Genomic DNA, 26025 nt, shown 5'->3' with positions numbered 1-26025 from the left:
TGCTTCCCCTTCGACTCTTACTCGGTCTTCTATCTCTCTTAGAGGAGTGATCGTGTGATCCTCAAGGGTGGGCCGTCTGGAGTCGTCGAACCCAGCGGAACTTTCGCCGGCAAGGAGACAAGGACTGACACCGGGCTGTACGGGAAGGCAGGAAGAAGGAGAGGTCGCACAACGAAGCGGCGCGGCGGAGGGATTTGATAGTACATTGACTTCCGGAAAAGTCCTGGTCCTGAGAGGAGAAGCCTTGAAGGAAACAATAACAAACGAGAGGAGAAAGCAATTTTGGTGTTCCTGTGTTGGGCTGTTCTTACCCGAGAATATGCGTTTCGTCCTCTTTCAGGGGACGTGAAAGGGCTTGGTGGGCTTTAGCCAGCCTTTCTCCACCCGTTCCTCCACGGGGGCGCCTGGATATTATCATGGCTGGTGTGGGGCCGGGGGGCTACGCGGCAGAGTTCGTGCCACCACCGGAGTGCCCAGTGTTTGAGCCCAGCTGGGAGGAGTTCACGGACCCGCTCAGCTTTATCGGCCGCATCCGGCCTCTGGCTGAGAAAACTGGCATCTGCAAGATCCGACCGCCGAAGGTACCGGAGTCTGTGAGGAGAGAGGGGGAGAAGGGAGACTGGGGGAGCCCATACACTTGGTTTAGCTTTAGTTTCCCGGTCCTTCTGTCCTTCCTCCCTCATTCTCAACAACTCGAGATTAAGTTTCTGGGTGTTTTTGCTTTGGTTGCTTTTGCGGTCTGAACGCGAGAAAGTGGTGTCCCTCGGGCCTTTTCATCTAAAACTTGGAGCTGATACTTTTCTCTTCCTTTGGATGGTGGGCAACGGTAACAAAAGGCTTTAGACCTTTCGTTGGCCAGTAAAGTTTTAGAAGTATTACGGCATGACATGTTATAATCATGTGAAATCCTCCTTACCGTGCGATTGTAAAAAGTGCCTTTCCTTTGGCTGTTTCATTATCCAAGCCCTACTCTTGCTGAGTTTATTAAATATTTGCAGGCCTCATCTCAGGGCTAGGGTTTCTTAAGGTAATCTGAGCTCTAGTTGGCCCCTAGGATGGTATCACCAAAGAACTCCAGACTGATAACTGCTGCATTTAAACAGTCTTCCCTGGGGAAGAGAAGGAGCAACATTTTAAAAATTCAGAGGTTTACGAAAAACTGGTCAGTAATGGAGGCGGAAGAAAACATTGAAATCTCTTGATGTTAGGAAACAAATATGAAAGATTTACCAATATCAGTTATTCCAAATAACTACGTTTGCCTGTAGATTAATTGTAATTCTCAATCTTTAATGTAAGAAAAGCAGATTTGATCTCTTGTTTGGGGGAATTAGTGCCCCAAGGAGTTAAATGATTTGCTCAAGGTCAAAAGGTTTATTGGTGTCTAGAGTAGCACTGGAGCTCCGGTTTTCCAGTTCTTTTCTTCACCCATTAGACCAGTGATGTTTCTGGACCACCAGCACCAGGGTCAGTCAACTGAATGCTTGTTAAAGTGCAAATTCCTTAGGCCTCATTCACAGACTAGAGGAATCAGGTTCTGGATGTGGAATTTCTGGAATCTGATTTTCTACCAAATACTGTCAGATGATTCTTAATGCACATTAAAATTTGCAAGTCATTTTGCCTTAGACTGTGTTTCTTAAAGACACTTTGCTTTATGTTTTGCTTAGTAGTATCCAAAGCCAAAACCACTGCCCTCCACTCGATTCCTACTCATAGTGACCCTGTAGGACAGCGTAGAACTACCCTATAGGATTTCCAACGCTGTAAATCTTTTTGGAAGCATACTGCCACGTCTTTCTCCTGTGGAGCGAGTGGCTAGTGGGTTCAAACCGCTGACTTTTCAGTTGGCAGCTGAGCGCTTTAACCACTGCACCACCAGGGCTCCTTGCCTAGTAGTAGTAAAGATAAAATAATTAAGCACTGTTACTGGTGTTTCATTAAAAAAAAAAAAATCTGCCCTTACCACAGACTACCACATTGGTATTCAACACGGTGAGTAAAAAGAGCTTAGATGGGGTGGGTTATAAGTTATCACCTACTGTAACTTAACACCTAATGTAGATTGTTTCATTTAATCTTTGAATCCCTAGAAGGTAAGTAAAGTCCTATTTTAAGATGAGGCAAGTCTCGATAAGTTAAATCACTTACCAAATGTGTGATCTTGGGTAAATTGCAAAGTAGCTCTTTGAACCTGGATCAATCTATCTGATTACAAAACCCATGCATGCTGCGCCTATGCTGAATGAATTTCAGCAAGATCATAGATTATTATTATTGCAAACAAAGGATTAACAGAAAAGAATTGCTATAATGATATGCATTGCCACGTTCCAAAAGCTTCCACTCAACTCTTTTTCTATCAGAATTACCTAATACTGACAAAACCTTAAGTGGTTAAGTTTTTCTAACCATAAATTTTCATCTACTCTGTTGCTTTTATTACTTATAAATTCTATTCAATGTTCCTTTTGCTAAAAATACTGTTTTTGTATTATTTAAGAAAAGGTTGAAATAGTATACCTTCTCTGTATATCACATTATTATTATTGAAAATAAATCTTGTTTACAAGCATAATTTAATTTTAATATTGGCAGTTTCTTTAGTTTGGAAGGCACGATCTTTTTTTTTTTTTTTTTTTGACTCCTCCTCAGATTTTTAAGTGGATTTGCAGTTCCTTAGGCCAAATCAAACTACGTTCTCTAGAACCCCGCTTGAAACATGCTATCTCATTTCACTTATGCCACAGCTCCCATTTGGAGATAGTTTTGTTCTGTAGGTTTGCTTTTTTTTCAATTGGGGTGCCCAGAAACTGGGCTTTGAGCAAAGCATTTATATATCATAGACTGTAAAGTGCCGTGTCACATTACACATAAATTAAAAAAATTATCCAAATGATATAACTGAGTGCTTTTCAAACGTTACTTTTTAATTTTACTCTTTTTAGTTTCTTTCAAATTCTGTTTTCTTTTTAATTTGCTAAACTTGGGTTTACTAGACACTATTTTGTGGTACATGAGCTCATCACCTTCCACTTGAAAAATTGGGAAAAGCATAATTATGGGATATAAATAAAGAGACTGGTGAGATCTGAGAATTGTTTCTCTAGGTAATATTGAAATTATTTAATCTAAAAAATATTACTTTTTCTGTATCTGTGCTAAAGAAGACTTCTAAGTTGGTCTGTTGACTCACCTTTTAAATTAAGGGGAATGGGATAATGCATTCCTTGCTTAAACACCACTGTGTTAAAAAATTCTTTCTATCTAGGATTGGCAACCTCCATTTGCATGTGAAGTAAAAAGCTTTCGTTTCACTCCCCGGGTCCAACGTTTGAATGAACTTGAGGTTGGTGTTTTTCTGTTACCATTTCTGCCTCGGGATTCAGTCTTTATGACAGGGCTCCAGGTAGAGAACTTTGAGAAGCTGAAGTACCAGGGCCCAGAGTTAGTGTTCTTTAGAACTGAATAGAATAGTTACTTGAGGTTTGGAGGAAATGTCTGATTTTTAAAAATTGTTTAAAGTAATTCTATTAGTTTTTCCAGTTAAGTGGCATTATGGGAAATTAGCTATGTTTTTCATGATGGAAATATCCAATGATTAGTTTTCAGAGATCTGGAATTCTTAAGTTCAAACTTTCTTCAGTGTTTATTATTTTACTAAAAAATTTTGTGGATCTCAGAAGATTTCTGTCTCCCATGGTCTTTGGAAAATAGGTTTTTAAATTCTATTAAACTATTTTTCAAAGGTTTTTTTTGACTTTAACGGAACTTTTCCAGAACTGTTAATCTGATTTATTAATATCTCCCTTTAAGTATTACTAATCTGTCTTACACTTTCTAAATAGAAGTTTATTTAGTTATTGCTGTTCTGTGTGTCCACCTGATTTTCAGAAGATTCTTCAGCATGGTACGAAAACTGTTTTGGAATACAAAAGGGAAATCGTTGCTAGCTAAGGCTTAATAGGTCATGCTGAGTTGTTTTGTTTCCTCTAGGTGCTCCTCAAACATTTGTTTTCTGAAATTTTAATACATATTTTACCTTTATCTCTTATAATTAGATACATGATGAAGAATCTTAGTGAGGTAGAGCGTTGGTACACCTGAAGTGTGCATATTATCTGCGGATGAAATGACATGATTAGAATGCTTAAATCAAACCAGTTGCTGTCAAGGCGATTCTGACTCATTGTGACCCTATAGAGCAGAGTAGGACTGCCCCATAGGGTTTCTAAGGAGCAGCTGGTGGATTTGAACTGCTGACCTTTTGGTTAGCAACCGTAGCTGTTAGCCACTACGCCACCAGGGCACAAATTAGAATGCTTAGAGACTGGGAATATTCTGATTAACTAAATTTGCCCATTAGCATTAGAACTGTTTTGCCTCTTTATTGGTTTATTTTACAGCGTTGGGCTAAGCAATAATGAAAACTCTGAATTTCCTTAGAGAAATGAGTACTTTCACTATGCAAAATTCATTCTGATATCTGTATTTGAATAATCTTAGGCAATGACTAGAGTGAGATTGGACTTCTTGGATCAACTAGCAAAATTTTGGGAACTTCAAGGATCTACTTTGAAAATCCCTATAGTGGAGAGAAAAATCCTGGATCTGTATGCTTTGAGCAAGGTGAGGCTTGTGCTTGATTTAGAAATCATCAAGTAATTTCAAATAACCTTGGTGGATAACATCATTTCCTATGTAGTATATGTCTGGCAGTGAAATGCAAGCATGAATAAATGGAAACGACAGATCTCAAAGTTATCTTTAAGTGGTATTTTATAATTTGGTATGAAATTAATTTTTAATGACTCGCTTTGATTAGTAGGCTCTGTGATACACAATATGCAAAGGCAATGACACCAACCTGTTAATAATAGCTGATATTGAGTGTATAATGTCCTGTGTAGAGCTTGTCATCTTTTGTTCTACTTCTTAACTGAAAACTTGATATATTAAAGGGATTCATTTCACTTAATATTCTCACGTGTGACACATAAAATTTTTAATTAATACCTGTAAATAGTGTTACGGTTAACTGAGAGGCCAGCAGTATCCAGTACAATGAACAATAGTGTGAAAACTTAAGGATGAAGAATTTTGGGACTTATTTTTGCCCAAGCTTGTGTTATCTTTGTAACGTTACATTCCCTAATATGAAAAAAAAGTAACTGATCTGCAGTAGAGGTGATTATAATAATTACCTTGAAAACGTGGTTTGTAGTACACTGATAAAAATCTGTGGTTGTTTTGACTTGTGGATGAAGATAGCTTGAATATCTGAGGAATTTGGCAAAACAGCTTATTTTTGTGGCCTTTAATATCCTATTACTGGTGCACTATTTTGAAGTAAAAATTTATTTTTACTTAAACTGCAGAATTAATTTTGGAAGGCTTCACTTTCAAGACGAATAGCACGAATAATCATATTTAAATTAGCTTTCCTGATAGATTTTAAAATTAATGTCAGGTCAGAATTCTCTCACTAAAAATTCTGAGAAGTATGGCTTTGTGCTAGAATACAGCTCTAGACTTGTTTTATCGGTCACGTAATGGGTCAGTAATTAAGCACTGTGCCAAGAGTTGTCTGGTACAGTTATATTAAAACCTATCATGCTAAAGAGCAAATTATAGTGAATTTGAGGAGTGGGTTTGTGTCTTTTTGTAGGGGAACTTTAGGATAAAATTTTCTTTAGAATTCTTTTTGACATTTTTATTCATTTAAAACTTATAGACTAATTTTTGCTATGTGATGCTCTTTAAGGTTCTGAATATGTTTGATTTGAATTACATAACATGAATAAAATACAAAAATATTTTCAAAAAGCATTTTATCATAACAATACTGTTGCAATCCTCAACCAAAGCTCATTCCACATAGGTCGTTTTTATTTTTATAAATACCCTGTGGAATTTGCTAGAATAAGTATATAAGCAGATACTCTATTGAATTGAAACTGTTTTCATTTCAGTAATTTTCCAATTAAAAGGTAAACATTAGGTTTAATCTGATGGTAAATTAGATTGCATTCCTGGCTTCGTAGAGCCATAGATTTCAAAATTAGGAAGGGACTTTAGAGGTAGCCTTATTTGAGTACCTAAACTCATTGCCATCAAGTTAATTCCAGCTCATAGCAACCCTATAGGACAGCAGAACTGCCTGATAGGGTTTCCAAGGAGCGGCCAGTAGATTGGAACTGCCTACCTTTTGGTTAGCAGCCAAGCTGTTAACCACTCCACCACCAGGGCTCCAATTTGAATGCCTAGTTATTCACAATTATATAACATTTGTCATCCTGACTATTTAAGTCCATACCGACAAACCTACTTTCTTATTAAAAGGGGACTACGGCTAATAAAGTATACCTTGTTTAAATACTTATACAACTTATTGAAAATATTTTGTGGTTAAGATTGTCTGAGGTTTATTGGGTTTTGTTTTTTGTACGTTTTTTATGTGGCCTTGGACGTCTCTTTCCCCTAACGTAAAAAATGCTTATAAAACTAAGAGTTAAAGCTAAAAAGCAGACACCATTTGATTTATAATAATTTTGTTTATATTCTCTAAATGTCATGATGAGACTATCACTTCTCACCACATTAATTTTTTTTTTTAAACATTGAGTAGTAACAGTGCAGTGCACAAATCTTAAATTTACAGTTAGGTAAATCTTTATATATGTGTGTGCCTGTGTAACCACCCATATCAAAATATAGAACATTTATCCAGGAGCACGCTAGCAAGCTCCTTCGTGTTCCTCCCAGACAGTACTTCCCCACAAAGGTAACCAGTATTCTCACCTCTGTCACTGGGTAATTATTTCATTAGCATGATATTTTACTTTTTAGAAAGAGACTCAGGCTGATAACTGCAGGAAATCAGATAAGTTCTGATGTCTTAAGGTTATTAGGTATGCCATTTACTTTTTAAAAAAAGATTATTTCTGGCTTATAGCTGATTGGCATCTGTTGAATTTATTTTATTATAGACGTGATTTTGAAACACTGTGATTCCTACTGCTTTTTAATGGGAAGCAAATTTTCAGTCTTCTGAGTCATTGAATTGTCAATGTGTTGGTTAAATCCTTTCATCTCTCTACCTAATAATTATATTTGATAATAAAAGGTTTACTTGGAATGTCTCTATAATTTAATGGAGTTTTACATTAATAATTTCTGTTTATAACCAGTTCAACAGGGAACATTCAGTTTATCCTTTCTTTAACAACAACAACAAAAGATTTTCCCCAAAGGAATAATTTTTGTTTTTTTAATTGTGCTTTAGGTGAAAGTTTACAGCTCAAGTTAGTTTCTCATACAAAGCTTTATACACACATTGTTATATGACCCTAGTTGCTATCCCTATAATGTGACAGCACACTCCCCCTTTCCACCTTGGATTTCAACCAGGTCCTATCCTTTTCTGCCTTCGCATCTTGCCTCCGAACAGGAGCTGCCTATTTAGTCTTGTATGTCTACTTGAACTAAGAAGTACACTCTTCACGAGTATCATTTTATGTCTCATAGTCCAGTCTAATCTTTGTCGGAAGAGTTGGCTTTGGGAATGGTTTTAGTTCTGGGTTAACAGAGTCCGGTGGCCACGTCTTCTAGGCTTCCTCTAGTCTCTGTCAGGCCATTAAGTCTGGTCTTTTAACTAGAATTTGAGTTCTGCACTCTGCTTTTATCCTGCTCTGTCAGGGACTCTCCGCTGTGTTCCCTGTCAGGGCGATCATTGGTGGTAGCCAGGCACCATCTAGTTCTTTTGGTCTTAGGCTGATGGAATCTCTGGTTTATGTGGCCCTTTCTGTCTTTTGGGCTAATATTTTCCTTGTGTCTTTGGTGTTCTTCATTCTCCTTTGCTCCAGGTGGGTTGGGACCAAGGAATACATTTTTAAAAAATAAAGCCTAAAATAAAAACTGGCGTTCTGCCTTCTCCACCACTTCTCATCCTCTTACCTACTCTGCAGAACTAATCACTTTCACTTCTAGCTGTTTCTGATTTGGATCTTCGTATTTCCACATGATATGCTCATTATGCTTTATTTTTTAGTTTTAAATATTATATACTGACTTCTTACTATTAATGATTGAAAAGGGGTGTAAGAAATCTAAATCCTCCCTATGCTTCACTTTGTATATCCCCTTGTAGTTGTATCAATTTTTAATTAATAAAAAATTATTATGGTGACTGTGTAAACGTAAATATTATTTGTCCCTGAGGCTTGTAGTATGTTTCTACCCATCAGGTTATGTATCAATTTCATTTTCTTCTTGGAGTCCTCTTTCCTGCTCCAGCCAGACTGGTTGTTTTTTGATCAACTGTCAACATGGAATTTCCTTTTACTGCTCTCATTCTGGAAGTTCCCTTTGCCTTTCTCCTTGTTGTAGGTCTTCTTTTTACTTGGCTTACTCCCTTATTTTGGTGGAACATTTCCTCCATTAGTTTCCTCATCAAGAAGGTAAATGGGATATAAATTTTCTGCGACCTTACTTGTCTTAAAATGTCTTCATACTGATCTTATAGTTTATTGGTAGTTTGGTGGAATATAGAAGTCTAAATTGTAAATCATTTTACTTTAGTATTTTGCAAGCTTTACTCCATTGTCTTCTAGCTTCCAGTGTTGTTGATGAGACTGATGCTATATTAATTCCTGTTCCTTCGTATATGACTTTTTTTTCCTGAAGACTTACGATCTAATCGTTATTCCCAGTGTTTTGAAATTTCACAGTGATATGCATTGGTATCTGTTTATTTTCATTCACTATTTTTATGGCCCTTGATAATCTTTTTAATCTGAGAATTCTTGTCTTTTAACTTTTATCACTTCTTTGATAATTTCACTTGTCTTTTCTTTCTTTTTGGACTCTTATTAGTTGGATGTTAGACATCTTAGGCTGATACTCTAGTTTACTTACCTGTTTTTTCTTAGTTTGGAGTCCCATCTATTCAAATTCTGCGGAGAGTAAATCTCCAGTCTTTTGCTGAGATGGTTGCCTGGCTGTACTGACTGGAGGAGGTCTAACTGCTTTTATACAGGTTTTCAGCTAGCGTTGTTCTCTGCTGCATAACCATCCCTAGTTTTAGAGTTATTGCTGCCTTTGTTTCTTAAGCCTTTACAGGTTCTTCATTGCAAAAGCCTCTCCTTGGCTTTTTCTCTATTGCAGACACTTCATTTTTAGTTTTTTTTTTTTTTTTTAATGCTTGCTTAGGTTAGTTATCACTCATATCTGCTTTCTAGCTTTAAAATATTGTTTACATTTCTTGTTTGTATTGATTCTTCTCTTGGTCTCTTTGCCCTTTTGGGAGTATGCTTTATTTTTTTAAATTCTTTTATTGTCTTTATAGTGGTGTTTTGAGGGAGAGCTTTTAACTAGAAGCATGTTCCTACTTTGTGTCTGTTAAAATTATTTTTAGCCAACCTTATGTTTTGCAGTGGGCTGAAATTTTGGCCTTGATTGACATTACAATTTTGGTCAAGTTTTGATGAAGGGTTTCTCTTCGTTGAGTTGAACTCAAGTACATGCTATGCATCTTTTTATAGGACATGGTTTGTAGTAATATTGGTAAGTGACAATAGTGTGATATATTGGATGGCAAATGTTTGGAATAAATCGTTTATATTGTGAAATTATGCATGCTAACCCTGGTGGCACAGTGGTTAAGCACTCAGCTGCTAACCAAAAGGTTGGCAGGGTCAAACCCACCCAGCGGTGCTGTGGGAGAAAGCCCTGGTGATCTACTTCCATAAAGGTTACAGCCAGGAAAACCCTATGAGGCAGCTCTTGTCTGTCACATGGGGTTGCTGTGAGTTGGAATTAACTTGATGGAACCCAACAACAACAAAAACAATCCTTTAATCTGTCAGCTGATGACAAACAAGTGCAAACTTTTATGTGTTTATGTAGTATTAGACAAGGTTAGCATGAAGTCAAAGTCATGGTTTTGATATCTTTGTGAGATAGCTTTGTCATATTTCATGGCCATACCCTGACTGTGCTGCTGTAATCTCACAGCTGCATGCCACTAATTACACAGAAAACGGGGTGGGAAAGTGTGACTGGATCCGTGCAAATGTATCATTACTAATGGAAATTTAGTTTGAATTGCTTTGAATTACAAAGCACCCAGCGAATTTTTATATAATAGTGATAATTGTATGGGATAGTAAAAATTACTGAGCGGGCCTCTATCACCTCGTTAACTTCCTTTATTTCTCTCCTTCATCCCCTCTGTTCACTCTGCTTCAGACACACTGGCTTCCTTGCTGTTCCTCAAACATGCTAAGCTTGCTTCTAACTTGAGGCCTTTGTCTAGCTGTTCCCTCTGCTTGCAACACTCTTGCCCTGTATATCTGCTTGGATAACTGCTTCACCTCTGTGATGGTTAAAGTTATGTGTCAACTTGGCTAGGCCATGATTCTCAGTGGTTTGACAGTTGTGTGATGATGTAGTTTGGCAGTTATGTAGTGATGTAGTCATTCTTCATGATGTGATCTGATGTGATCAGCCAACTGCTTGTAAGGGGATTTTCCTCAGGGGTGTGGTGGCTGCATCCTGTATATATGTGGACATTCTTGCAAAGCTTGCTTCCTTGCTCTGGATCCTGCATCCAGCTCGTCATCATCTGACCTTCAGTTTTTGGGGCTTGAGCCAGCCACCTGCTGTCTCACTTGCTGATCTTGGGTTCGTCAGCTCCTGCCACTATGTGACCCCTGACCCTTGGGTTTGGGACTTGCCAGTCTCCACAGCCATGTGAGCCATTTCCTTGAGATATCTCTCTCTATATATATGTATATACTTCACTGGTTCTGCTTCTCTAGAGAAACAGCCAAAGACAGCTTCCTTTAAGTCTGCTTAAATTTCAGGTTTATAATGAGAGTTTCCTGAACTGTATAGTACTTAAATTTACCTTCACTCTGCCACCTTTAAACATTTTTAAAAAAATTTTATTGTGAAATATATATGACAAAACAATTGCCATTGTAACTTTTTATTAAAAAATTTTTTAATCCACGTTTATTGAAGTATAGTTTGCATTCATTAAGATTTTCCCTTTTAAGTATACACTTTGATGAGTTTTGCCAAACGTATATAGTTATGTAACCATCACCACAATCAAAATGTAGACTCTTCCAAACACTCCACAATGTTTCCTCATGCCCCTCCCCCTTTTTTTGTAGCTGTTATTAAGTGTACAATTCAGTGACATTAATTATATTTACCATGTTAAGCAATCATCACCACTGTCCATTTCCAGATTTTTCCCACACCCTTAGAAACTCAGTACCCCTTAAGCAATAACTCTCTATTCCTCTTTGCCCCTAAATCTCAGGTAACTATTAGTAAACTTTTGTCTCTGTGCATTTACCTATCCTAGATATTTCATATAAGTGAGATTATGTAAATTTTGTGTTTTTTTGTGTCTGGCTTATTTCACTCAGGATAATATTTTCAAGCTTCATCTATGTTGTAGCATGTATCAGAACTTCGTTTCTCGGTATGACAGAATAATATTCCATTGTATGGATATACCACACTTTGTTTATCCATTCATCTGTTGATGGACACTTGGGTTGTTTCTGCCTTTTGGCTATTGTGAATAATGCTGCAGTGAACATTGTTGTTCACGGATCTGTTTGAGTTCCTATTTTCAAGTCTTTTGGGGTATATACCTAGGAGTAGAATTGCTGGGTCATATAGTAATTTTATGTTTAACGTTTTGAGGAACTGCTGTGCTGTTTTCAGCAGCAGCTGCAACATTTAACATTCCCACCAGCAGTGGATAAGAGTTCCAGCTCTTGTATATTCTCTCCAACACTTGTTATTTTTGATTTTTCTGATAATAGCCATCCTAGTGAGTGTGAAGTGGTACCGCATTGTTGTTTTGGTTTACTTTTCCCTGTTAACCAAAAAGTCAGCCGTTCAGATCCACCAGGCCCTCCTTGGAAACCGTATGGGGCAGTTCTGCTCTGTCCTGTAGGGTCTCTGTGAGTCGGAATCGACTCACTGGCATTAGGTTGGGTTTTTTTTTTTTTTTTTAAATGACTATGACATAGAGCATCTTTTCATGTGCTTAGTGGCTATTTGTATATTTTGTGAACTGGCTATTCAAGTCCTTTGCCCATTTTTTAGTTGGGTTGTTTGTCTTTTCATTGGTGAGTTGTAGGAGTTCCTTGTATGTTCTGGATACAAAACCCTTATCAGATAATGTGGTTACCAAATATTTTCTTTTGTTTTTAGGTTGTCTCTTCACTTCATTGATAAAGTCCTTTGATGCACAAAAGTTTTTTATTTTGATGAAGTCCAGTTTATTTTGTCTTTTGCCACTCCTGCTTTTGGTGTCATATCTCATAATCCATTGTCAAAAACTGGGTCCTGAAGTTTCACCCCTCTGTTTTCTTCTAAGAGTTTTATGCTTTTAGTTCTTACGGTGACTTGTTGGTCCATTTTTGAGTTAATTTTCATAAATGGTGTGAGGTATGGGTCCAACTTCATTCTTTTGCATGTGCAGATCTTGTCATCCCAACACTGTGCCACTTTTGAGGCCCCTTAACTGCTGTATTTAATTTCTATTACACTATTTATCTCTTTGAAATTTACTTGTAATGTTAATTGTTTATTGTCTTGTATCCCCCACTAGAATGTAAGCTCCATGAGGGCAAAGATCTTTGTTTTATTCACTGATGTATCCCAAGCTCTTAGAACAGTACTTGGCAATATAGAGGCACTAGAAAAATACATGTTAAATGAAACGTGCTGTAATCTTCCATCCATTTATTTCTGAATAGCCCTCTACCTAAACCACTCTCGTTGTGTCTTCCTCTACGCAACCAATTTGAAAAATAAATTTTTTTCTCTTTATAATTTCCCCCTGATTAGCTCTTATCAGCAGAGGTAGTTCCTCTCAGGGTGTGATAAAAGAAACTGAAAAATTTAAGAAATGTGCTCAGCTCTTGTGCGTATGAACTTAAACGTGTTTCTACCAAGCTTTCAGATATTCCACTAGAGTGAAATTGTGCTTTGACCATAGATTCATGTTTATTTATAATAGCATCCTAGAGCACAAGAGTTGAACACATTTCCTTCATTTGTTTGTAAGCATGTACACTCTCCCTGCCCGCCCACATAAGCATTTATAATACAGCTAACATTGATGCAGTGCTTACTTTCTCCTGGTGCGCTTCCATTTTATTTTATTTGTCCTCTGAACAGCCACATAATAAGGTAGTACTGTTATTATTTCTATTTTAATAACCATGAGGTTACTGAGACATATGATAATGTAACTTGTCCAAGGTCATGGAGCTATTAAGTGGCAGAGCTGGAATTTGAACTCTGGTAACTCTAGCACTTATGCTCTTAATCTTTTGGGAATAGTAGAATACAGCAACATATTTTCAAAAAAGGATAAAGTTTGTTAGCTGTGTCACAGTCCTCTTTATACTGTTCTCAGGGAAACTGAAAATTGCCTGTATTTTAAGAGTGTGAGAGAAGTACATTATCAGATTCTGGAAGTAGAGCCTTGATACATGTATATTCTTTTCAGTGCCTGGCTTGATGTGAACATTCAGCTAAGCTGGACAATATACGTCATCACTTCCTACCTTAATATACTTTGTATTGCACTTTAGGATCCATTACTGCCTCCTATATGTAATCTGATCTTTCCCCATCATTCTTTCATAATCTCCATATAAAGTTTTTCCTTATGAAAAATTATAACCTCTTATTCAAAACTATTCTCTAAATTCATTGTTTTGGTTAAGTTCTGTAAGTTACTTGGTACACTTTCTAATTTCAGGATTTCTGTTCATTTTGAGCTATATAATTCATATTCTCATGTCTATTTTTGTCTGTTTTTACCCTTATTTCATATTGTGAAGGATACAGTATCTTGAGTATATATTTGTGTTCAATTTTTTCATAGAGAATAGTGTACAAAGTACAAATTCATTAAACGTTTTTGAATTTCTGGTGTGAAGGTAAGCACAATAACGTTATTTAAATGATAGCATTTACAACCTCCAACAATCATTCCTTTGTTTCTTAGTTTAAATGTTGAAGCATTTCAGTTTTATCAGACGTTTGTCAGAAGGCACTTTGAAATCTAAGCCCAGAATAACTTTTTTATTTAGCAGACAATATATAGAGAGTCAGAATGCTTGAACCCCCGCTTCTTTCCCTAAATAATTTTTTTTTTTTTCCAGATTGTTTCCAGCAAAGGAGGTTTTGAAATGGTCACCAAAGAGAAGAAATGGTCTAAAGTGGGTAGTCGCTTGGGATATCTGCCAGGAAAAGGAACTGGGTCTCTTTTGAAGTCACACTATGAAAGAATTCTCTACCCATATGAGCTTTTCCAATCTGGTGTCAGCCTTATGGTGAGATATATCATTCTTTTTAGGAGTGGCTAAGTCCAGTTTGCCGATTATAAACTTCAGACCACATTCACCATAACGTGTTAGCAGTTCTGTACGCGTAGCAAGGTGGAATTGATTTCTCTAGGCACCAAAATTTGGGGGAACAATGTGTATATCACGTCTGTTTTTGGTGGTTTACCAAATAAAGGATAATGGGAATGAAGGGTGTTTTTTTATTTATTTAAAATAAATCTTCATGATTTAAGATTTTTTTTTTTTAAATTGTGCATTAGGTGAAAGTTTACATAGCAAATTAGTTTTCCATTCGATAGCTTGTACACAAAGTGTTCTGTGACATTCGTTCATTTCCCACAGTGTGCCTGCCCTCCCACCATTTTTGTCCTAGGTTCCCTGTTTCCTTTTGTCCTTTCCTGCCTTTTCATATTTGCTTTCGGGCAAATGTTGCCCTTTTGATCTCATATAATAGATTGTTCTAAGGAACATGTTCTTTTCAGGTGTTTTTTTATATTATGGGCCTGTCTGTGGTTTGGCTCATGGATGACTTAAGCTTTTTTTCCTCCTGGTTTCATTTATTTTTTTTGAAACAGCTTTATAGAAGTATTATTCACATACCATAGAATTCACTCACTGTAGGTTCATAGTTCAATAAACTTCAGTAAATTTATACGTTTATGCAATAATCGAAGTCCCTGGGTAGCACAAATGGTTAAGCTCCTGATTATGAGCTGAAAGGTTGATGGTACGAACCCACCCAGAGGCACCTCAGAAGACAGGCCTGGCAATCTGCTTCTGAAAGGTCACAGCCTTGAAAACCCGGTGGAACTGTTCTACTCTGCACACATGGGGTTACCCATGAGTCAGAATTGACTTGATGGCAGCTAACAACAACGATGCACCAATCACCACAATCTGGTTTTAGAACATTTCCGTCAGCCCCCTGTTGTGTTTGTTTGCAGTTGATTCCTGCTTCTACCTCCAAACCTAGGGTACTCCTGATCTGTTTTCTGTCTCTATGGTTTGCCTTGTCTAGAAATTTCATATAAATGGAATCAGACAATATGATTTTGTGTGTGACTTCTTTAACTTAGCATAATGTTTTCAAGGTTCATCCAGGTTGTAGCACATATCAGTATTCCTTTTTATGGTTGAGTAATATTCTGTTGTATAGGTGTACTATATTTTGTTTATCCATTTATCAGTTGATGGACAATTGTTCCCAATTTCTAGCTGTTATGAATAATGCTGCTGTAGATATGTATGCAAATCTTTGTGTGGACGTATTTTTTCATTTTTCTTGGATAGATACCTAGGAATGGAATTGCTTAGTTACATGGTAAATTTATGTTTAGCATTTTAGGAAATTGCCAAATTGTTTTCCAAAGTGGCTGAACCATTTTATATTCCTGCTAGTACTGTATGAGGCTTCCAATTTCTCTATATCCTTGCCAACACTTGGTTTGCCAGTCTTTATTATAGCCATCCTAATGGTTATGTAGTGGTATCTCATTGTGGTTAATTTGCATGTTTTTCATGACTAATAATGTTGTGGAGTCCCTGGGTCATGCAGACAATTAACGCTCTTGACTTCAAACTCAAACTGAAAGATTGAGTCTAGCCAGAGATATCTTTGAGGAAAGGCCTTGGTGATCTTCCGAAAAATCAGCCACTGTGGAGCACAGTTCCACTCTGACACAAATGGGGTTATCATGAGTTGGAATCAACTGAACAGCAGCTGGGTTCAGTTTGGTTTTGGGTTTGTTATGGCAAATGTGCATCTTTTTATGTGTGTGTTAACAACCAACCAACCAGCCAACCCACCTGTTGCTGTCGAGTCGATTCAGACTCATAGCGACCCTGTAAGACAGAGTAGAACTGCCCCATAAGTTTCCAAGGAGCGGCTAGTGAATTTGAACTGCCGACCTTTTGGTTAGCAGCCAGGCTCTTAACCACTGCACCACCAGAGCTCCGTGTGCATGTTAGCCCTTTGTATATCTTCCTTGATGTGTCTATTCAAATCTTTTTTTTTTTTTTTTTAAGTTGGGTTATTTGTATCGTACTTGAGTTGTAAGAGTTCTTTCGTATTCTGGAATAGAAGTCCTTTATCAGATATATGATTTGCAAATATTTTCTCCTACTCTGTGGCTTTTTTTTTTTCTTTTTCATTTTCATAAGGATATCTACTTGAAGAGCAAAATTTTTAAAATTTTGATGCAGTCCAATTTATTGATTTTTTTTTTTTTCCTTTTATGGATTGTGTTTTTGGCGTCATATCTAAGAAATCTTTTCCTAATCCAACGTCACAAAGGATTTTCTTGTTTTCACCCAGAAGTTTTATAGTTTTAATAGTTATAGATATAAATCTGTGATCCATTGTAAGGAGCCCTGGTCGCACAGTGGTTAAGTGTGCAGCTGCTAACTGAAAGGTCGGTGGTTCTAACTCACCAGCTGCTCCACAAGAGAAAGATGTGGCAGTTAGCTTCCATAAAGATGACAGCCTTAGAAACTCTGTGGGGCAGTTCTGCTCTGTCCTATAGGGTCATTATGAGTTGGAATCAACTTCACAGCAACGAGTTTTTAGAGCCTTGGTTGTGCAGTGCTTAGGTGCTTGATGGCTAACCAAAAGGTTGGCAGTTTGAACCCACCAGCTGCTCTGTGAGAGAAAGATGTGGCAGTCTGCTTCTGTAAAGATTGTTGTTGTTGTCAGGTGCCGTTGAGTTGGTTCCGACTCATAGTGACCCTGTGTACAACAGAACGAAACACCACCTGGTCCTGTGCCATCCTCACAACCGTTGTTATGCTTGAGCTCATTGTTGCAGCCACTGTGTCAGTCCATCTCATTGAGGGTCTTCCTCTTTTTCTCTGATCCTCTATTTTACCAGTCATGATTTCGTTCTTCAGGGACTGATCCCTCCTGATAACATGTCCAAAGTGTGTGAGACATAGTCTTGCCATCATTGCTTCTAAGGAGCATTCTGGTTGTACTTCTTCCAAGACAGATTTGTTTGTTCTTTTGGCAGTCCAGTTTTTTTTTTTCTTCTGTAAAGATTATGGTCTTGGAAACCCTCTGAGGCAGTTCTACTCTGTCCTGTAGGGTGGCTATGATTCAGATTTGACTTGATGGCAACGGGTTTGGTTGGTTTAATGATCCATTTTGAATTAATTTTTGTGTATAGTATGAGGTAAATATATAAGTTTTTTTTTTGGCATAGGCATACCCAGTTGTACCAGCATCTTTTGTTGAAAAGAGGATCCTTTTCCCACTAAAATCAGTTAACTACAAATGTGTGGATTTAGTTCTAGACTGTTTTGTTCCATTGATCTATATGTCTGTGTGCACCAGTACCATGCTGTCTTGATTACTGTAGCTTTATAGTAAGTTTTGATGTCCAGTAGTATAAGTTCTCTAACTTTGTTCTTCTTTTTCAAAATTGCTTTGATTATGTCCAGATAATTTATGTTTACGTATAAATGTTAGGATCATCTTCTTAGTTTCAACAACAACAGAGAAAGCATACTAGGATTTTGATATAGATTGCCTTGAATGTATAATTTGGGGAGAATTGCTTTCTGGTTTCATGATTTTTAGGGATTTATTGGAAATTTATTATTTTCCCATTGATTCTCAAACCTGGTTTCTTATCAGTCAATCTCCTCTCTTTCTGTGCTCTGATCTTTTAGGGTATACAAATGCCCAATTTAGATCTTAAGGAAAAAGTGGAGCCTGAGGTTCTTAGCACTGATATCCAAGCTTCCCCCGAGCCCGGCACAAGAATGAACATTCTACCGAAGAGAACAAGACGTCTCAAGTCTCAGGTATCAGTGCCCCTGGGTCGTTTTTTAACAGGAATTTTAAGTGCAGTGACCATGTAGAACAGTTGTCTGGTCATATGAGGCCATTCACGTACTACTCTTCTTTAAGACTTGAAGAGACATATCTTTCTCATTGCCTGTGAAGTGAGTAGGGTAGAAATTGTGAAATTCAGTCTAAATTCACTTAGAAAACTCTTTGTTAATTTTGAGCAGTTTTTGACAGGAATGGCAAATCAGAGGGTGACTCGATACTGTGGAGTCAGTTTCACACATATGCTGGTGAATTCTAGTATATTTTATTTTCATGGTTAGCAGAAGTGAGAGGAGTAGGAAAGAGTGGTTTTATTTTTCATCCATCATACCTCTATAACTTTCTTTGTGTCTGAGCCATTCCCATGTAGTTTTCAATGCATTTTTCTAATGCATCAGAAAGCAAGCCCTAATTTCTTTTTTGTCTGCACTTCTTTTTTTCCTATTCCCTTTTTTTGTGGTCTTAAGAGCTGTATTTTAAGGTTTTTGGTAAAGAGAGGTCTGTAGGCTGGGACAGCGAGGTACCCTTAGAACCCTGAGATTTGGACCATTTAAATTAAATGAGTGGATAGGAATAGCAACTTAACTGGATCCTGATAATTGATTTTTAACACATCTAAAGAAACAGCATGTTGACAAAATGGGAATGGTTATATCGAAAGTAGGAGTCAGAGAAGCAAAATAAGTGCACTATTGTCTAAGCTGAAGGACACTGGATCTTGGGTTGTGAGGAGCCCTATCACTGGAGGGGCAAGCTAGTGATACTTCATTTTGCTTTTCCAGAGCTCAGGGTATATCTTTCCCTCATGCCATTTATGCTTTTCTTGTTCGGAATTTATAGTTACAGAATAACCTCCTGATTAATAATTTAGCTTCTTACATACTATGATAGCAAAAAGGTAGGTGCCCTGGATAGGGGCTATGAATTTAATGAAAATTCATTGGAAAGTGATTGCCCTGTTATAAGTTAGTAAACTCTGGTTAGTCATTAAGGGATTTTTGTTTTAGTGTGAGTTGATCTATGAGGTTCTGATCATCTCTGGGTGTACAGTGATGAGTCTATTTCTGGACCCAAAACATTAAGGACTATTCTCTGACATGGTAGCTCAACTTGGACTAGTTGCCTTAAGAGCCCTGCCCATCTAACCAGTTGCCAGCTTCTGATGAAAAACCTTTTGGTGTTCCCTCTGAATCCTTGAAAGAGTCTTGCCTATTTTTAATTGCCCTTCTTTAATATATATAAACTATAAAAATAAAAATCACATAAGAATGCTTTTACCCACTGTAGTAGTTGTCACTGTAGTCAGATTCGTTGGTGTCAGGTAGAAACTAGAGCCATTTCAGGATTTGCAATTAAAATTTTTAGGTAATATTTTATTGTGTAAGTTTACAAAGTAAATTAGGTTCCCATCTGACAATTTCTATGTAAATTATTCATTAGTTATATTTTTCACACTGTGTCAACATTCTCTTCCATTGCGTTCTGGTTATTCCATTTCCATTTCCTGTCCCTTTATCTTCTCATTTTTGCTTTAGAGTAATTGTTGACCTATCGTCTCATATGGATTTTTTTTTTTTAATTATTCTTTAGGTGAAAGCAATTAAGAATTTTTTTGACTTACAGTTTGTTCTTAATTGTTTAATTACTGTATTGCCAGTCTACCTGTCATTATTTCTAGTCTTCTATTTCAGAGAGAAAATATACATTAAAAAAAAAAAGTATCTTTTTAAACAGAGTACTCTGTACACCTTCAGTGGAACATATTATAAAGAATAAAAAAAGTTGCAAAGGAATCTTGAAGCTTTCTTGGTAGGTTTGTTGTTAACATTGTTATTAGTATAATAATTCCAAAACTGTTTTGTATGTTTTGTAGAATAGAGCAGATGGGTAAATATATTAGTGATGTTGGGAATCATGATTCTCAGGGTGGGAGAGGGAAGATAAAAATAAGGAATGGTAGAAGGAGAGTAGAAGGAGAGAGAAACTGTGATGTTGGATTAGAATCAGAATTATCAGTGTGAACTGAAAATATGAAATTATAATGAAAAAAAAAATTTCCTAGCCTGACCTCTAAAAAGGTCTAAAAGCAATGATAACAAGCACATCTTGTGGTCAGTCTTGGTTTTGGCATAGTAATTCCTGCTAAAATAAACCAGAGCTTTTTGGAGAAACGGCTGATTCCAGGTCTAGGGCATGGCAAGAAGATGAGCCTTTTTTGTGCCAGAAAGTAAATGCTCAAAAACTGATGGGACATGTCAAAAGGACACATGCCACTAGCTAAATTTGGAACAATCTGACTATAAAAAGAGAGTAAAGGTGGTAATAGATAATACGTTTCATTTAAAAGAATCACTGTCTATAGTAATTGTAGTAATACAAAAATGAGGGGTCGATGATGGCGCCATAAGTATATATATCGTCATCAAAATTTTTCAAACTGTATACAGATAGTTCCCGGTTACAGATGAGATCTGTTCCTAACTGTGTCTTTAAGTCAAATTTGTAGGTAAGTCAGAGCAGTGCATACCGTTCTTAATTAGCTTTACTTTATTGCAAGAGGAGCCCTGGTGATGAAGTGATCAAGAGCTCAGCTGCTGACCAAAAAAGTTGGCAGTTTGAATTCACCAGTTGCTCCTTGGAAACTGTACGGGGCAGTTCTGCTCTGTCCTATAGCGTTACTGTGAGTCGGAATTGACTCAACGGCAACAAGTTTGGTTTTTGGTTTTTATTGCAAGAGTAGCCCTAGTAGTGCAGTAGTTAAAGTACTCAGCTGCCAACGGAAAAGTCAGCGGTTTGAACCCACCAGCAGCTCCCTGGGAGAAAGATGTGGCAGTCTGCTTCTGTAAAGATTTACAGCCTTGGAAATCCTATGGGGCAGTTCTACTCTGTCCTGTAGGGTTACTGTGAGTCGGAATTGACTCAACGGCAACAAGTTTGGTTTTTGGTTTTTATTGCAAGAGTAGCCCTAGTAGTGCAGTAGTTAAAGTACTCAGCTGCCAACGGAAAAGTCAACGGTTTGAACCCACCAGCAGCTCCCTGGGAGAGAGATGTGGCAGTCTGCTTCTGTAAAGATTTACAGCCCTGGAAATCCTATGGGGCAGTTCTACTCTGTCCCATAGGGTCACTGTGAATTGGCATCAACTTGGTAGCAGTGGGTTTGGTTTTTTTGGGGGCTTTAGTGCAAGAAAAGGCTCAAAGCCTTTTCAATGATTTAAAAGCTGCACATGCAGCAAGTGAAGATGATTGTAATGGATAATTTGTTTGAGTAGGTGTTGGTTCATTCCTTTCAAAGTGAGGGCAAATTTACATGATATTAAAGAACAAGTATGAGTTGTCTGTAAGTTGGATGTTCATAAACTGGGGATGCCTGTACTTAAGATATATACATTTTAAGCCAAAAAAAATCAAACTAGTTGCTGTCGAGTAGATCCTGACTCATGGCGACCCCATGTGTTTCAGAGTAGAACTGTGCTCCATAGGAGTTTTCCGTGGCTGTGGTCTTTTGGAAGTAGATCACCAGGTCTTTCTTCTGAGACACCTCTGGGTGGATTCAGACCACCAACTTTTCAGTTAGTAGCCAAGCGCTTAATGGTTTGTGCCACCCAGGGGCTATATACATTTTACTGTATGAAAGATACATCTCAATAAAAAGAATGGGAGGAGAAAAGCTCTTCTTTAGAGAAAAATGCCACCTAATAAAGTTAGAAGGAATGACAGAATTAGAAAATCACCCAGTTTGCAACCAAGTAATAACTAGTTCAGGAAAGGATCATCAATAAATATTGAAACCATTAGGCAAAAGGTAACTAGAAAACATATTATTCATACTGTCTCAGAGTTCACTCTGATTATTATTGTTTTTTAATTGCAGTAAAAATATATGTAACAAAACATTTGACATTTCAGTAATCTTCACACGTACAGTTCAGTGACATTAATTGTATTCATCATGTTGTTCAACCATCACCTTATCCATTCCCAAATTTTTTTGAATGTTTGGTACTTCTTCTTTTTTTGTTTAAATTGTTTAGATAAAGGTTTACAGACAAGATTAGTTTCTTATTGAACAATTAATACACCTATTGTTTTGTGACATTGGTTGCCAACCCCACGACGTGTCAACACTCTCCCCTTCTTGACTTTGGGTTCCCCATTACCAACTTTACTATCCCATCCTGCCTTCTTATCCTTGCCCCTGGTCTGGTGTCCCCATTTAGTCTCATTTTGTTTTATGGGCCTCTCTAATTACTTTGGCTGAAGGTGAACCTCAGTAGTGACTTCAGTACTGAGTTAAAAGGGTGGCTGGGGGCCATGCTCTTGGGGTTTTAGTCTCTGTCAGACCAGTAGGTCTGGTCTTTTTTTGTGAGTTAGAATTTTGTTCTCCATTTTTCTCCAGTTCTGTTCGGAACTCTATTGTGATCCCTGTCAGAGCACTTGGTAAGTGTTTGGTACTTTTTGACACAGACAGAATGTTTTGTTTGTTTGACAGGCAGAGTCAGAGTTACAATTTTATTATGTACATAACTCTTGTTTACTAAAATAGCCATTCTCTTGGTGACCATTTTGTTAAACAACTGATTATTAATTATACTTTCCCACTCAAAAGTGCATTAGAGTTAGTAGCATCTAAATTGCTTTCTCTTTGAGGAGGTTACTCCCTTGATTGTAAATTACACATCTTTGACTGAACATTATATCTTTGGACCACTACCAAATTATTGAGAAGATTACTATTCCACCACCGTATGTTATTGTTGTTAGTTGCAGTGGAGTCGGCTCTGACTCACAGTGGCTTTATATATAACAGAATGAAACATTGCCCAGTCCTATGCCATCTCCATGATCCTAGGTATGCTTGAGTTCGTTGTTGTGGCCATTGTGTCAGTCCATCTCATGGAGGATTTCACTCGTTTTCTCTGACCCTCTGCTGTACCAAACATGATGTCTTTTTCTGTTGACTTGTTCTTTTCCTGATGACCTGTCCAACATAAGCAAGATGAAGTCTCGCTGTCCTAGCTTCTAAGGAGCATTCTGGTCATATTTCTTCTAAGACTGATTCATTTGTTTTTCTGACAGTCCATAGTGTATTCAGTATTATTTGCCAACACTGTGATTTGAATGTGTCAATAATTCTTCTGTCTTTTTTTATTGTCTGCCTTTCACGTGCATATGAGGCGATTTACCATTATATACTCTCATTCAAATATTTAAAACTATTGTAAATTTGTGGGGAAGAAAAACTATATATGAATAAACTCTAGGTATGGAATTTGGTCAAGTTAGTAACAACAAAAAATTTTTTTTGATTTGTATAACAGTAAATCCTAGGACTCCTATCAGTTCATCAATACCTTATTCCTTTTTATAGCTGCATAGCACTTCATTGTGTGGTTGTACTAGGGTTTATTAAACTAGTCTCCTATGGATGGACATTCAGGTTGTTTCCAATATTTTGCTGTTATAAATAATCCCAAGGTGAATAACTTTTTTCTTTTTTTAATTGTTGGAAATGCTCTATAGGGTAAAGTCCTAGAAGTAGAACTCCTGGTCCAAAGGATGAATGCGCACATAGTTTTGCTACATACTGCCTAGTTCCATTCTGTAGAAGTTGTTCTGTTTTGCACTCCCACCAGCAGTGTATGAGAGGGCATGTTTACTCAGCCTTACCAAAAAGAGTGTGTTTTTAAGCTTTTGAATTTTTGTTCATTTGAGAGGTGAGAAGTGGTATTTCATTGCAGTTTTACTTGCATTTCCTATTATAAAGTTGAGCATCTTTCATATGTTTAAAGGCCGCTTCTGTATCTTTTTTGGTCACCTTTCTTTTTGCCTTAAAATTTTTTTTTTATTACAAAGATTATCAAACATACCACAAAGTAGAGAAACTAGTATATCATCACTCAGATTTAACTATTATCAGATTTGGCCTCAGTTTCTTCATCTGTATCTCTTTCGCCTCTGAAATATTTTAAAACAGATCTACGTGTTGTTCCCTTTCATCCAAAATACTTCAGTATTTATCTCTGAAAGGTAAGATCTGTTCATGTCATTTTGCCAGCTTTTCTGTTGGGTATATGATCTTTTTTTCCCAGTTTGTTGTTTGTCTTTTGATTTGCTTATGGAGTTTTTTGGTTTTATTTTTGCCGTGTAAAAGTTTTTTTTTTTTTTTAAATAAAATAATTTATCAGTCTTTCATTTCTTGCATCTGTATTTTGAGTTAGAAAGCCTTTCCCCGTATTTGGGCTGTAAAGGAATTCACCCATATTTTCTTCTAATTTGTACATTTTCATTTAGGTCTTGTTTGTTTGGACTTGCGGATTCAAATATGTCTTGGTCTAACTGTCTATCCAGCTGTGTTTTAAGTGAAAGTTTATAGCTCAAGTTAGTTTCTCATATAAAAATTTATGCACACAGTGTTATGTGACCCTAGTTGCTATCTCTATAATGTGACAGCACACTCCTGCTTTCTACCCTGGATTCCCCTTGTCCATTCAGCCGGCTCCTATCCCTTTCTGCCTTCTCATCTTGCCTCCAGACAGGAACTGCCCGTTTAATCTTGTGTGTCTGCTTGAACTAAGAAGCACACTCTTCACGAGTATTATTTTGTGTCTTATAGTCCAGTCTAATCTTTGTCTGAAGAGTTGGCTTTGGGAATGGTTTTAGTTCTGGGTTAACAGAGTCTGGGGGCCATGTCTTTTGGGGTCCCTCTAGTCTCAGTCAGACCATTAAGTCTAGTCTTTTTACTAGAATTTGAGTTCTGTACCCGACTTTTCTCCTGCTCTATCAGGGACTCTCTGTTATGTTCCCTGTCAGGGTGATCATTGGTGGTAGCCGGGCACCATCTATTTCTTTTGGTCTCAGGCTGATGGAGTCTCTGGTTTATGTGGCCCTTTCTGTCTCTTGGGCTAATTCCTTGTGTTTTTGGTGTTCTTCCTTCTCCTTTACTCCAGGTGGGTTGGGACCAATTGATGCATCTTAGATGGCTGCTCACTAGCTTTTAAGACTCCAGATGCCACTCGCCAAGGTGGGATGCAGAACATTTTCCTAATAAACTTTGTTATGCCAGTTGACCTAGATGTCCCCTGAAACCGTGGTCCCCAGACGCCCACCGCGGTACTCTGTCCCTTGAAGTGTTTGGTTGTGTTCAGGAAATTTCATAGCCTTTGGTTTAGTCCAGTTGTGCTAACTTCCCCTGTCTTGTGTATTCTCCTTCCCTTCACCTAAGATAATTCTTGTCTACTATCTAGTAAGTGAATTCCCCTCTCATAACCATCAAAGAATGTTTTCTTCTCTGTTTAAACCTTTTCTTGAGTTCTTATAATAGTGGTCTTATACAATATTTGTCCTTTTGCATCTGACTAATTTCACTCAGCGTAATGCCTTCCACATTCATCCATGTTATGAGATGTTTTGCGGATTCATCGTTGTTCTTTATTGTTGCATAGTATCCCATTGCATAAATATGCCATAATTTGTTTATCCATTCATCTGTTGATGGGCACCTAGGTTGTTTCCATCTTTTTGCTATTGTGGACAGTGCTGCAGTGAACATGGGTATGCATATATCTATTCGTGTGACGGCTCTTATTTCTATAGGATAATTTCCAAGGAGTGAGATTGCTGGATTGTATGGTACTTCTGTTTCTAGCATTTTAAGGAAGCGCCAAATCAATTTCCAAAGTGGTTGTACCATTTTACATTACCACCAACAGTGTGCAAGTGTTCCAGTCTCTCCACAATGTCTCCAACATTTACTGTTTTGTGTTTTTTGGATTAATGCTAGCCTTGTTGGGGTGAGATGGTATCTCA

At 37.3% G+C, this 26025-nt stretch overlaps 1 protein-coding gene across 1 annotated transcript in view; it reads left to right on the top strand.

Moving 5' to 3' along the window:
- KDM5A (lysine demethylase 5A) overlaps positions 1 to 26025 on the top strand; it is a 123230-nt gene continuing 97205 nt past the window's right edge. Inside the window, exons 1-5 of the mRNA XM_004381196.2 lie at positions 1 to 581; positions 3272 to 3349; positions 4507 to 4629; positions 14208 to 14378; positions 18057 to 18191. Coding sequence (XP_004381253.1) covers positions 417 to 581; positions 3272 to 3349; positions 4507 to 4629; positions 14208 to 14378; positions 18057 to 18191 — 672 coding nt within the window. The 5' untranslated portion in view covers positions 1 to 416. The remainder of the gene's footprint in view (positions 582 to 3271; positions 3350 to 4506; positions 4630 to 14207; positions 14379 to 18056; positions 18192 to 26025) is intronic.

The sequence above is a fragment of the Trichechus manatus genome, unplaced genomic scaffold (assembly GCF_000243295.1).
Source record: "Trichechus manatus latirostris isolate Lorelei unplaced genomic scaffold, TriManLat1.0 scaffold00081, whole genome shotgun sequence".
In the NCBI taxonomy this organism is placed as follows: domain Eukaryota; kingdom Metazoa; phylum Chordata; class Mammalia; order Sirenia; family Trichechidae; genus Trichechus; species Trichechus manatus.
Note: the sequence above shows the minus strand (reverse complement) of the source record. Positions and strands in the feature narration are given on the sequence as shown.